The 14,103-nt window shown below is 37.1% G+C and overlaps 1 protein-coding gene across 1 annotated transcript; it reads right to left on the minus strand.

The window, feature by feature from the left end:
* Positions 1–2,360: 2,360 nt before the first annotated feature.
* Positions 2,361–13,547, minus strand: LOC123255516 (PAX3- and PAX7-binding protein 1-like). Its single transcript, XM_044684295.1, is given in 3 exon segments — positions 2,361–4,939; positions 4,942–5,174; positions 13,406–13,547. Coding segments are annotated over 3 exon segments (2,742 nt in total). The 3' UTR covers positions 2,361–2,572.
* Between the last annotated feature and the right edge of the window lie 556 nt (positions 13,548–14,103).

The following is a 14,103-nucleotide window of genomic DNA, read 5'->3' on the forward strand; positions in this document are numbered from 1 at the left end:
GAAAAAACATGAGAAGATCTACGTGAGCTTACACAAAACAAAATAAGCAGAAACAAGCAAACATTCAAAATGGAAAGAACAACCTAAAAATCAAAAGAGAAGGATGCAAAATTATAAAGAACAAGCATGATTAGAAAGAGACACAAGAAGTTACTCTGATGATGCCATTTTTCAGAGGTAGGATGTCCACAAGTGTTTTACATTTCACAGATTTCCAAGTTTTTCAATCTACTGATTAGTTAAGCCTTTTTATCTTCTTTTTATGTCTAAAATATTATTTGTCCCATTGTTGCCCCTGGGACATGGGGAGAAAAAGAACCTATGGTGATATCAAAAAAAGAAAACCAAAAGGCATCAATAAGAACTTATTTGAAAAAAGAAGGTATCCCAGCTCTAATACACCTTAAAATGTGAGAAGAAAATTCTCTCTTTCTATATCTATATACCTATGTCTATGTTTTTATACACAAACATACATGCCCATCACTCTTCTCTTTCTTCCTACCCCACACACATATAAATCAGCATCATTGTAATATAGTAGCAAGAGCAAGGGATTTGGAGTAAGGATTCCTGGGTTTGGAACTCAGCTCTGATATTTACCAGCTGGAAAAATCAGTTTTTTTCAAAGCTTCAATAGTGTCATCTGCAAAATGAATATTTTCTCCCAATTTATCTGTCTCAAAAGATTACTGTGATGAATGCACTCTATAAACATTAAAGACTTATGTAAATGAGACAATCTTGTAGTATAAAATAACATAGAATAGACTCTAACAAAGATGAAAACTGTAACATGCATGATCTTAAGTGGGGTGAACTGCCTCACAGAATTCCACAGTACTCCCTAGAACTCCAGGAGAGGGGGCAATTGGGGCGGTTAAGAATGTGGGTATAAAAGCAGGACACCCAGGTTGAAAAACCAACTCTTTGGGGGAGCTGGGTGGCTGCTAAAGCAGTAGGAATTGCTTCTTCTCAGAGAGCTTATCTCTAACCTCAGGGAGCAAGGTGTTTCTTTCTTTTTTTTTTTTTTTAAAGTCTCAATGACAATTTATTGAAAGGATTCTTAAAAGCAGATATTGGGAAATGGGAATCCATCGGGATCATAAAAACATTCTGTTTAGGTTCCAATTGTTGTGCATGTCATCCATACTATACATGTTAACATACCCATTTACACTACACAAACTGTAAAGAAGTGCTTTGATTCTTATGTTTGTAGGTCAATAAAGAGGTATAAAAATCCCCATTAAATTGTGTATGGAGAGATAGGCATGTTTCCTACAAAAGCTTTCAAAAGTTCATGTTAGAATTCATTGAGCAAGTGCACAGCACTACACTCTCTGATACTGTCCTTTGTCCAGTGTTTCAAATGGAAATATTATAGTCTTACCAAATGAGTGTCATAAATTCTAACCAAAGTAGCCATCAGCAACATACAGTAAAAGAGAAATTTAAAAATTATTTGGCTAACGATTAATTTTATGTATGATTATATAAACTAATGTTCCTTAATTTTTAAAAAATGTTTTTTCTTGAAAATCAGAGTAAGTGTAAACTTTGAAACAAATTTTCTGAATATTTACAACGTGGTATAAATATTAAAGAAAACCAGGGGATATTAAATTGCCTTAGTGGGGTACTTTTCTATAAATTTTATATACCCACTTACCAGGAACGTGTATTCTGTATTTATTGCATATATTTCTCACATATGTGGGATTTTCATTTGAATAATAAACTGCTGATATTTAAATATATATATTTATATATATTTCAACTGGTCAGATAATGGAACTGTGAATGAGGCAGTCAGATTGTACAGTTTAAAATAATGGGCTTTTTTAAAAGTTCAATTTACATATTCCAAAAGTGAACTATTCTATGACATTTATTAGTGTTCCCTTTAAACCCACATTTCACTACAAAGCTACTTTAGGGGGGAAGTTTCATATTAACTCAATGACAAGTTCCACAGTTAAACCATTTCAGTTTCAAAGGAATGTTGTCATTGTGCCACCTGTTTCTTACTGAAGGATGATTTCACATTTAATTATGTGACTTATGCAAAGCCCTTTGTTGCAATAATGCAGTAATTTCCTAAGACAATTTCTACTGAAGAATTCTCTGCTATCAAAAGGCTTACTTAAAATAAAAACAAAAAATTTCCAGTGTGAAAGTAACTCTAAGGTGGTATAAACAGATGCATAATTACACATTTTATACCACACATGCGCACGCAGACACGCACACACACAGACATACACAGACACACACATACACACCAGTTTACCATAGGACAATGAACTGAATAGATGGCTAATATGTATGTGGTTACAAAACGTTTTTTGTAAGCGAGGTATGATAGGCAATAAGGAAAACACTTTTGCATTCCTGGATATAATCATTCTGGGCTCCTCATCCTGTGTTTAAAGTTGCAGTACTATATATAATAATGCTCTATTAAAACAAGAATCAATACTTTACAGTTTAAGAAACTTTACATATATACAAAAATTATACATCAGGAATGGATTTTTAAAGCTCATATTAGGTTTTCAGTATGAAAGTTCTATTTTCCTTCAATTAAAGACTTTAATTCTTTCATATTGTGGTCATTTGCAACGGTCATAGCATGATCCAGAGCTCGAACACTTGCAAGAAGCTTTACTATCTGTTTTATGTTTTCCCTGGCATTTCTTTTTTCTACATCAGAGCAGCCAATGCTATTTCTATAAATGGTATCTGCCAGGTGAACAAGGTATCTACAAAAGTTTTCTAGTTGGCATATAGTCCTTTCTCCTTTCAAATTTATGAACCATTGTTTGGGGAAACAGTTGATTACATGTTGGGCTTTTTTGATGCTGTCATCCCCATACTCAGAGTTCTGAAAAGCCATAAGGATGTATCTATTTAGCAAACCATCTATGGATAATTCTTGAAGGGTTTTGTTTGAAAAAATGCCATACCACTGGAGAAAGTTTCCTAAAAGCTTAACTGAAGACCAGAACTGTCGCTGGAAAAACAAATAAGGGCCAGAGTTTTTATTTTCCAAGATATTCTTGGGATACAAGGGCATAAATACATCATCATCTAACGTTCTTCTCATTCTTAGTAAGAGTGCCTTTAAATATAGCTGTGTGTTTTTATTTTCTGCATTTACCACTGAAGGATATCCACTTGTCAATTTCAGTGTAATCCCAACCATTCTAGATGCCTGTGTAGTAGAGAAAGGGTCCCATGTATTTTCAGCTATTCCTGTTAGTTTAGGGAGAATTACTTTTTCCACAATGGTAGGTAGTAATGCAACATCTACATCTTCCTTTTCTTGTTCTTGCTCTTCACAGCCATAAAATAGCAATGATTCAAACCACAGCATACTTTCAAAGTCACGACATTTTGCCTCTAGCGGAGTCCAAGTGAGAAGCTGCAATCTTATCAGAGGATTGAATAACTTTGGCAAACAAAGACCAATATAAGCATCCTTATAAGAAGTGAAATATTTAGAACGCCATGCTTCAAACTGTGATTTAATACAATCAATCGAATAGAAGCTTTCAAGGACATCTTCAAAAATCTTAGTGGATTCTTTTGAGATACGATCTCTTTCCAGAGTGAAATTAGTAATATCTGTTGATGTTTCCTCATCATCACTGGAAAGACCTTCGAGGTGATCTGCCATTTTGCCGGTTTGCTCCCTGGCTTGTCTGCGGCGAGTCCTCCTGGCCTCCCGTTCTGCAATCCGCTTTGCATGTTCCTGATACAAGGCTCGGTCTCGGCCAAAAGAATCAAGATTTGGTGCCATCAGAGCTTTATTTGAATGGCTTGGAAACTCCGAAGATTCATCTTTAATATCATCTTGTCATCTTTGGACAAGGCGGGAAGCTCGCTGTTTGTACAGCTGATGCATTGCTGATTCAAGTTCGTTAATCAGTGGCACCTTTTCACTGAAACACTCAAGCAAGTCTTGGACATACCCTCGCATTTCTTGCAAAAATTTATACCGTTCACCAATACCCCCAGAAGACCCTTCCAATCTTTCAATAGCCCTGGTAGAATCCGCTCGGCTTTGCAGATGTTTCTCATGTTGCTGTCGATTTGCTTTGTGTAATTCTTTCATGGAGTCTAACCTGTCTTTAAGCTGTTTCTTTACCAAATCAATAGTAACAGGAGTCATCTCATTAGTGGGAGTTTTGAAAGGGACTGTATTATCTGTTTTTTGAGATTTGGCTTCTGATGATCCATAGGCTGTGTAAGTGTAAGGAATGCCATACGATGAACCATAAGGCATTGTCTGGTAAGTATTCTGGTAGTACATGTTCACTTCGGCAGGCTGACTTGCTTGAACCTGAGGTATGTTAATTCCTTTTCTTATCTGCTCCTGTTCCCATCGACTTAGTTCTTCATCCTGTTCCCCAGTTACTAAGGCTTCGTCATCACTCCCCTCAATACCTATTTCCTCTGCAATTTTTTGCCTCTGTGACTTTTCTTTAACAGAGAAAACTATTCTACGTTTCTCATCATCGTCATCATCATCACTGGCATCATTTTCATCTTCTCGAACAAGGCGGCCTTTACCAGGTTCATGATCATGCGGTGTAAAATCACCAAGTTCACGGGCCATTTGGCGTTTTTTCCTAGCAGCATGGATAAAAGCAGCATCTGGGATTTCCCCTGGACGCAAAACATTCAAAGACGACAAAGCACTTGAAAAAGTTCCACCAACTTTTGGCTTTTCTTCTTCCTTCTCACTTTCCACTTCCATTTCTTCTTCCCCATGTTCACAGATAATGGCCCCATCTTCTAGATTCAGATCTTTAGTCTGTCCTGCTTTGTCCAAAGGCTGTTCAGCGTCAGCTGATGAATTGAGTTCTGTCTTAACCTTTGATTTTTCAAGATCTTCTTTATATTCTTTCTTAAGTAGTTTTACTATTTTTTTTTTTTTTTTTTGCTATAACTTGATTTCTTCACTTTGAAAACTTCTTCAGTTTCTTCTTCTTCGTCCTGGAGCTCACCGCCAGGGCTCTGTCCCCAGCGCCAGACTCCTCCCCCCCCCCCCCCACCCGGCGGCAGCAGCGGTGGCGCCTCCTGGTCCTCTTCGCGCTCCCGCTCCCGCTCCTCCTCCTCCTCCTCCTCTGAGTCGTTCTGTTTGCGCACCGCAAGGTGTTTCTTTGCTGAATACTACATATTGACTATAATCAGGCTGTGAGCACTGTGGAATTACCTTATATGCAGTATCATAGTCAATCTTTAAACAATATAGATCTACAATCAAGATTATCTTCACCATTTTAAGCTTGATAACATTAGATTTAAGAGAAAGTTTAGATTGTGAGGGAGTTAGGGGAATAAATTTATTCAGAGGCATTCCCCTCCGGGGAATTGCTATTTCTGATAGTATCCTGAAGATATTAGAGTTTACCTTACCCTCAATCGTAGAATTATTCCCTCCTTCTCTGTTTCCCTGTATTAATAAATCCCTTCCCTTGTTAAGTTTGTGGAGTGTAAGGAGTTATATTTTGTTATGTTGGTAATTTGGGAAAAGGTGTGTGAGTATAAGGGAATTTGAAAGGAGGATGTTGGAGACTTGCTAAGTGGGTAATCTCGGTTACAGGTAGGCTGGGATTAAAGGAGATTCAGGGTATAATAGGACTGAAGTCAGGAGTATAACACAGAAGGGAAAAGAGATCTTCAGGGAGAAGAGAAATTAAACTAAACAGACAAACACAGCAGGCTTACAGACTGGGACTTAAACTCAAACACAAGCTGAGGGAAATAGACTAGGCTGAAATTAACAAACAGGCTTTAGTTAATTTCACAGGAAGGGACTTGTTTTGAAGTAACACCTTCCTTCAAGATGGATGCCTCAGCTTCCATCTAAGCCCAGAGTATGTTGTTTCTTTCCCTCTTCTTCCCTCTTGATAACTAACAGACAAATTATACTAATAGGGCTGCTGGAACACAAAATGGTTTATTTTCTTTGAAAGAGGTTTGTTAGGAAGGTGGGGCAAAGGAAAGCCCTATCAGTTGTCTCAGGAACCTCAGGTGGGGGAAGGGAAGCAAAGATGGAGTCTGAGTAAGGACCTGCCTTTAAACTCAGCTTTACAAAGTGCTATTGCTATCTAAAGGGAATAAATGATGACTGACTAACTATAACTAATGCTGTCAATTAGGTAACCCTTCACAGATTTAACTCCTCTCTAATTACTCTCCTTATTAACTCTACAGACATATAAGGTAAGGGAGGGAAGGCAGGGATGGTATTAGGAAAGGAAGATATAAAGGGTTTATCTAAAATAATAATTTCTTAAGTAAATATGTCAAAGCTAGGCTAAATTTCAATATTAAAGCTAGGTAATCAAGGCAGCTCAGCTGACTGACAACCTCCCTCCATGGAAGATCCAGCCAACTGCCTCTTCCTCAAGATTCCAAACCCCTAACAGCTTTTGGAACTCAGCCAAAGATAGAAAAACTATATCACCCTAATTCTGTATACTACAATTTTCAGGCTTTACCAACCCAATTCATACATTACCTAAGCCAAATCTTCATCCAGACAAACTCTGAGCATAGCTGTAATCCAGAGTTCAAGACAGCTGTTTGAAGTCATCCTGAGCACTTGATCTATCTTGGGCTTTAGGAATAATCTTCCAACAGTGGAAGTTGCTAATTTCTGTGGGATTATTCCCTATCTGTCAGCCAATTTAGCTCTGGGATAGCTAAATCAAAATAGCCTCCCTTCTTGGTCAATAAGGGATTCTGTTATAACTGTTATCAGGGGCAGCAACTACCAAGGAGGGGGAGGAGAAAGAATTCTATTCAATCACTCTGCTCCCTCCTGCTAGGGCTTGCAGCTGAATATAAAATGCTTAGATTCTAGAACCTGAAAACAAGTCTAACTCAATCTCTCTATAACTTCTCTCTCTATAGTTCCCAGCAGTGAGATGCACATAACAGGCTACTGAATGAGCATTTGTTGAAGAATTAGCCAATTACTTTCCTTTATGCAGCCTCCATTTTGTTGCATCCTTATTGGAGAGCAGAAGTTGAAATCCTTGGATTAGGTGCCGGAATTGGTGAGTCTGGAAAAGGACCATCTCTACTCATGACATCAAAGACTATGTATGCAAAGGATTCTCAAAAACTATACAAATAGAGTTCAACCTGTGATAGGTATCTAACGTTTTCCAGAAAAAGACTGGAGTTTGATTGAGAGCTAGAAGGGAGGACTAATCTGCTCATTTTATAGATGAGAACAATAAAGCCCAGAAAGGATGAGACATTTATTTAAATGGGAGAAATTCAATAGACAGAGGACAGGTAGAGGCCAACCTAGACTTGGAAAGCCATATAAATATGGATGGAATCAGAAAATTATGGAGCATGATGAAGACTTGAGTTTGGAACCTACCTTTGACATTCACTAATTGTGTCCCTTTGGGCAGGTTATTTTAACTCTCTAAGATCCATTTTCTCAATTGCGAAATGGGGATCTTAATAAGTTCAGTGCTTATGTTGTATGACTGTTTTGAGATTTGAATAAGAAGAAATAAGTGTGCAAAACACATTATAAACTAAAAAAACATTCTGTTATTACTTAAGCAGAGAACAGATGGTTGCTTCAGGGAGATGTTATAGAAGAGACTATTTTTCAGCAATAGGTGAGCCTAGTTTGTTTCTTTGGGCCATCTCAATGGTTAGTCACTGTGAATAAGGGATGCATAATATGAGATAAAGGAAAGCAGGATGGCTCCAGATTGTGACTGTCCTAGAATGTCAAGCCCCAAATCCTCAACTTTATTCCATAGGAAGTAAAAAAATCAGACTTCTGATAAACAAAATCAATTAATCACTCACCGTATGTTTATTACATACTCATTAGTTACCAGCTATTTGTATCAAATAACCAGTGATACAAAAGATTAAAATGAAACATTAATGATTTTTACCTAAAACAATCCATGAAGCATTCCACTAAGATATAGAGAGATTAATACCTGCACTAATAGAGAACATAGCCAAAATGATGAAATTAGAAGCAGCAGGGCATTTTGGATAGGTTCAGGAAATCTTAGTCTTAGCAAGTCTTGGGTTTCAAGTCTGGCCCTGATACATATTACTACTGTATCTCCTAAAAACTCATCTCATTTCTCTGAACCTCAGTTTCCTTATTTGTAAAATTTAACTCTTAATGCCTACATTACCTACCTCATTAAAAGTCTTTAAAAGTATCAAATGAGATTATGTATAAAAATTCCTTTGCAAATATTTAAATCATGGAACCATTGATTTAGAACTGGAATACTTAAGACATCATTGAGTTCAACCTCCTCTTTTTACATATGAGGAAACTGAGATTCAGTGAGAGAAAGTGATTTCCCAAGGGTTACGTAGCTGGTAAGCTTTAGAAGCAAGATTTAAATCAAAGACTTCAAGACTTTAAGCCCAGTACTCTATCTACTGTACCATACAACCTAATGATACTCATCAATCAATTAAAGTCATTGGAATAAATTAATTTAATTCATACTAATTAATAATAATGAATAATGGGAACCATTTATATTGAAATGTCAGTTTGTGAACATTTGGACATTTTTTATGTCATTTGGTTCCCTTAACAACCCTATGAAAATGATTATTTCCATTTCATAGATAAGACAGTTGAAGCTAAAAGAGGTTGAGGGGTTTGTTTAAAGTTGATTATCTTATGGAGATAAAAAATTACAGCCCTGGGATGATTATTTTGCTAACATTTAATAGCTATATTTCTAGGAGATTAAATCCAAAAGAAATTAATTCTGGTCTAATCCAATTAATCATTTTATATCAAATAACATGGAACCACTGCATATGTGAGTAAGGATTACTGCCTCTGACATTAGACAATGGTAATATACTATGAAGCTGCACGGTTCAAAGGCATTGATTCCAAAGAAGAATAATGGAATAAAATATTCAATCATGCACTCAGGTGTATATCTCTCAATAGTTATTGGAAAATGAAATAGTCTTTGATGGTTGAAAAAGTTTATAGGTACATTTGTCACTATTCATGGAACCTTGGGAAAATCAATTAACTTCAATTACCTAAGCTACAAATAATACCTGAAGGTAGAAGTTGGATCAGATAATAGAAATCAGGACTAATAAGAGCTTTAGTGGTCATATAACCCAATACTATGATTTTACAATGGATGAATTGAGGTCCAGAGAAGGATGTAAATTTTTTTTAAGATTAAAAGATTTTTAAAAATAGTGATAGAACCAGGCTTTGACTTTGACTTTAACTTTGAGTTAAGAACCTATATCTCTTTGGTCCATATCCATCTCTTATTCCATTAGGTCATATTGCTATAAAACCCTCTATTTAACTCTTAAAATTCTTCACAACCTTCCCTAACTTCAGTCTTTCTTTCCAATATTATACTCCTTTTCCACTCTGTTATCAGGCTACATTACCTACCTTTCTATTCCTAATATATACCACCCCTTATTCCTTCTCTTGACCTTTACAAAGTCTGGAAGCCACATGATCTTCACCTCCACCTCAGAAGCATCCCTCACTTGCTTCCAAACACAGTTCAAGCATTGCCTTCTACATGAAGCTTTTCCTGATCTCCACAAATGCTCAGGCTATTTCTTTTTAATGATCACATGGTTAACTTCCTGGTTGTACCAAGCTTGGTGGCACCATTGTACTATTCTAGGTGGGCCTGGAATCAGGAAGACTCATCACCCTGAGTTCAAATCTGGTCTCAGAATACTCAGTGCCTGGGTGACCCTGGTAGGTCACTTAGCCCTGGAGGAGGAAATGTCAAACCATTCCAGTATCTCTGCCAAGAAAACCCCAAATGGGGTCAGAAAGAGTGAGACACACCTAATATGACTGAACAACAAGTTAACTATTTTGTATTTATCTCTTTATAATAATTTTATATAAACATATATGTATATATACACACACACATACACACACACACACACACACACACACACACACATATATATATATATATATATATATATATGTACACACACACACATACTTATTTTTCTCTGGTTAAAATGTAAACTCTTTAGGATCAGGGGTTATTTCACTCCTTGTGTATGTGTCTCCACTGCTTAGAATAGAACCTGTTATAAGGAGATAAAGAGGATGGTAATGAGGGGGTCACTAGGGGCTTAGGAGCCAGTAACTAAACTAGCTGGAGATTGGAGTTGATATCAGAGGGGAACAGCCTCAGCTGAGCTGCCCAGTGAATCTCCACTGCTAGCTGCAGGCTCCTTTAAGATGTTGGGTTGGTGGCCCCTCCCTGCTGAGGTAACTGCCTTCCTATTGGATGAGAGCAGAACCCAGCAGGAAACTGAGACTCAACTTCCTGCCTACAATGGAGCCTCAGATTCCACTTCTACAATAAATCCTACTTCTCAGTATCCTCTCCTCTCCTTAGTCTCCTTAGCCTTGATGGTGTTGGAATAATCACAGGCATTCAGAGATTAAGGCTAAGGAATTTATTTGAAACTGGAAAGGAAAACTAAGATAAGAGGGCTTAGGTCTTGCTAAGCTGTTGCTAGGGGCAACTGGCAAGTGCTGGCAAAGGACCTAAAAGGTCTTGACTGGCTGAGGGCAAGCAGCCCTCAGCCAGAGATAACTAGACTCTGGCTTGATATTATTTGACCCACTAGCTCACAGATGATGTTGTTGTGTTGCTCTAAAGATGGTCCTAACCACTAGGCTACACTATCCTAACTTCCTGCCCATGATCCACCTCCCTTCCACCCTTCACCACCCAGGGCCCCAGGAGGAAAGGTCAGGGATAGCAAGTGTCAAGGGAAAATAGAACCCAGGACTGAGTTTGCAGGGCCTTATATAGTCACAGCCCAACTGCCAATTGGCGCCTGGTATCTGGCACATGCCATGCCAGAATTCCATTCTGAAAACTGACAGGATTGGCTAGAGTAATATTGCAATGCAAGAAATCCTGCACTACAAACCTGACATAAGACATTCCAGGCATAGTAGGTGCTTGAGAGATACTGATACTTCTATTGTTAAGTTGAAACGGTCATCTTCAACATGGTGTGGCAGAAAGAGCACACTGTGGCAGAAAGATTTCATGCTAAAAGTCATAGGGTGAAGACCTCTACTTCATTAATATAATGATTATTAATAATGATGATGATGATAATGTCCTGAATTTATATATTGCTTTAATGTTCTCAAAGCATTTTATAAATATCATCTTGTTTTATCCTCACAATAATCCTGGGAAATAGATACTGTTATTATACTCACTTTACAGTTGAGGAAACTGAGACAAGCAGAATTTAAATGATTTTCTCAGAGCTTCTAAGTGTTTGGAACTTGATTTTTAACTCAAGTCTTTCTGACTCCAAGTCTAGTGCTTTATCTATTGCTCTCTCCACTGGCTCTTCAAAGGCCATTTAGTTAACTCCTTTCATTTTACAGATGAAGAAACAGATGCTCACAGAGTGTGAGAGACTTGATCAAGTCATGTAGAATGTAAGTGATAGAGACAAGATTTTGATTAATTTTCTCAAATTTCAAAACTAGTATTCTGGGTTAATCCATTATTTCCTTGAAAAGAAAAGCCCTTTTCCACTTCATGGCTCTAGCATATTTCTCAGAGTCTAGAACCCAGTAGGTACTTAATAAATGATTGTTGATTGATTGCTCACTCTTCCCACTGTTCTATGTTACTTCTCCTAACTGTCTTTCTGTGAACATAATCTGACAGAAGCAATTATCTCACTGATCAGAGCCTTATTAAAGGATCTGGGTCCTGACACAAATTCCTTTGAAAGGTGGGGAGATGCCATTGAAAAGAATGCTAGACCTAAAGCCTAGAGTCCTGAGTTTGAATTCTTAACAACAGTATTACCTTTGACAAGTCACTTTATTTTTGTACATCTATGTTTTCTTATCTTGGTAAGGGGACAATAATTATACCATTCTACTCATATGAACAGCTGGGAGAGTTTTTTTAAATCAATCTTTGCTCATTATACTAAGATTTAATTTATTCCTCATTATTATGGCAACTTCCTTTAGGGGCAGGAATTGGGAGCAGGAGAGAATCAAATTAAGACAAATCAACAAACATTTAGCAGTCACCTATTATATGGACACATTGTGCTATGTGCTGGGGATGCATAGAAAGACCACAAAGATCCCTGCCCTAAAAGAACTAATAAATTAATCTCTCTCTCTCTGTATATATATATATATATATATATATATATATATATATATACACATATATATATATATATTCTGCCCTTGATTTTTCTTATATTTTTATGTGTGTAAGTATATATATATATATTTATGTACAAATATAAGTACAGGATAATTTGGTGGTGGTCTTAGAGAAAGAAAATATTTGCATTGATGGGGTGGTTTGGAAAAGTTTCTCATAGAAGGTAAGGCTTTATTTGAGGTTGCAAGGAAGACAGAGAAACCAGGGGATAGCAACAAAGAGGGAGACAATTTCTGACAAAAAGGAAATTTCAGGCACCAAAAATTCCTGGAGTCTGGAGATGAGAGGTCTCATGAAAGACAGTAAAAAGGTCAGTTTTACTGGAATGCAGAGTACATGAAATGCAAATAAGGTGTAAGAAGACAGGCCATTATACTAGTCCATGTGTGAGGTGATGAGAAACTGCACCAGGTGGTAGCAGTATCAGAAACAACATGGGGACATATAGAAAAGATATTTTGAAGGAAGGTGGAAAGCATAGATCTTGACAAATGATTGGTTCTGGGGGACTAAGAGAGAGCAAGGAGTTAAAGATGAAAACTAAGTTTTAAGACTGGTAATTGGGCTTCCCTTTAATAAGTTCCTACTCTGTCTGTACTAGGCACTGTCCAGAATGCTTTACAAATATCTCATTTTTAAACAGTAATAAATAGAGGAGATATCAGTTTTCAATTGAAAGTAAGTCAGAAGCTAGATTGCAGAGAGCTAAGAAGAGAGTAAGAGGAAAAGAAGTGGAGAAAGTATATTAACTGATGAAGAATGAAGTGAGCTGTAACAGGAGAACAATTTGTATAATAATGATGCAAAGACAACTTTTAAAGCTGTTATAACTTTGATCAAGGTGATGACCATCTATTACTCCAGAAGACTGATGATAGGGCATGCTATCGGCCTCCTAACACCAAAGATCACGGACTCAGGGTAAAGAATAAGTACATATGTATATATGCATAATATACACACATATATGGCTGTTTGCATGCATTTGTCTATATGAATATATGTACAAAATGTTGTTTGCCCTTCTTTTTTGAAGAGGATTAATGCCATCATAGGATGAAGTCTTGACTTGTGCATGAATTGAATTAAGCAAGAAAGAGTTGCACAGTCATTAGCCTCACTGTCTCTCCCAGAGTCATTCAGTGGTGAGACAAAAGTCAAGAGACCATTGGCAATGGCCTGGAATTCAGTAGATGACTGTGGCATCTTAGATGTCTGACCAAGATTTAAGCATTCTATAACTCCTGCTTCATCCACCTTCATTACTGATGGCCAAAGGCTCATTCACCCATTGGAGGAAGTCTTCACAAGCTTGGGATAGACACCTCTCTAATTCAGTCACAGGTTTTTGGTCCATTGGTTAAACTCAATTTGGTTTAACCCATATGCTGAGATGGTTTATTAAGGTTTGACTAAGGCACATGCTATAGCTTCTTAGAATCACAGGTGATAATTCAGTACTGGGTGAACAACAAAAGTGGGTAAGGAACCCTATAAAGGGCTCAGCTAGCCCTCACGGCAGAGTTACTAGTCCTCCTTGAACATTTTTAAGTTCCAATATGTATAAAAGCACTTTATATATCTGTATGTCAATGAGAGAATTTATATATGTATGTACTATGTGTAAGTATGTATACACAGTATATATATGTATATATATATATGTCAATGAGGAAATGTACTTATATTAATTATGCATATTTGATAGAAGCATTTTCTTCTCCCCTCCATGAGTGTAATGTAGAGATGGCAGCATGGAATCCCTGCAAAATACAGGGTCAGCCTCACCCAGAATTCCAGGGGACCCTCCCTGGAGAAC

The sequence above is a fragment of the Gracilinanus agilis genome, chromosome 1 (assembly GCF_016433145.1).
Source record: "Gracilinanus agilis isolate LMUSP501 chromosome 1, AgileGrace, whole genome shotgun sequence".
NCBI classification, from domain to species: Eukaryota; Metazoa; Chordata; class Mammalia; order Didelphimorphia; family Didelphidae; genus Gracilinanus; species Gracilinanus agilis.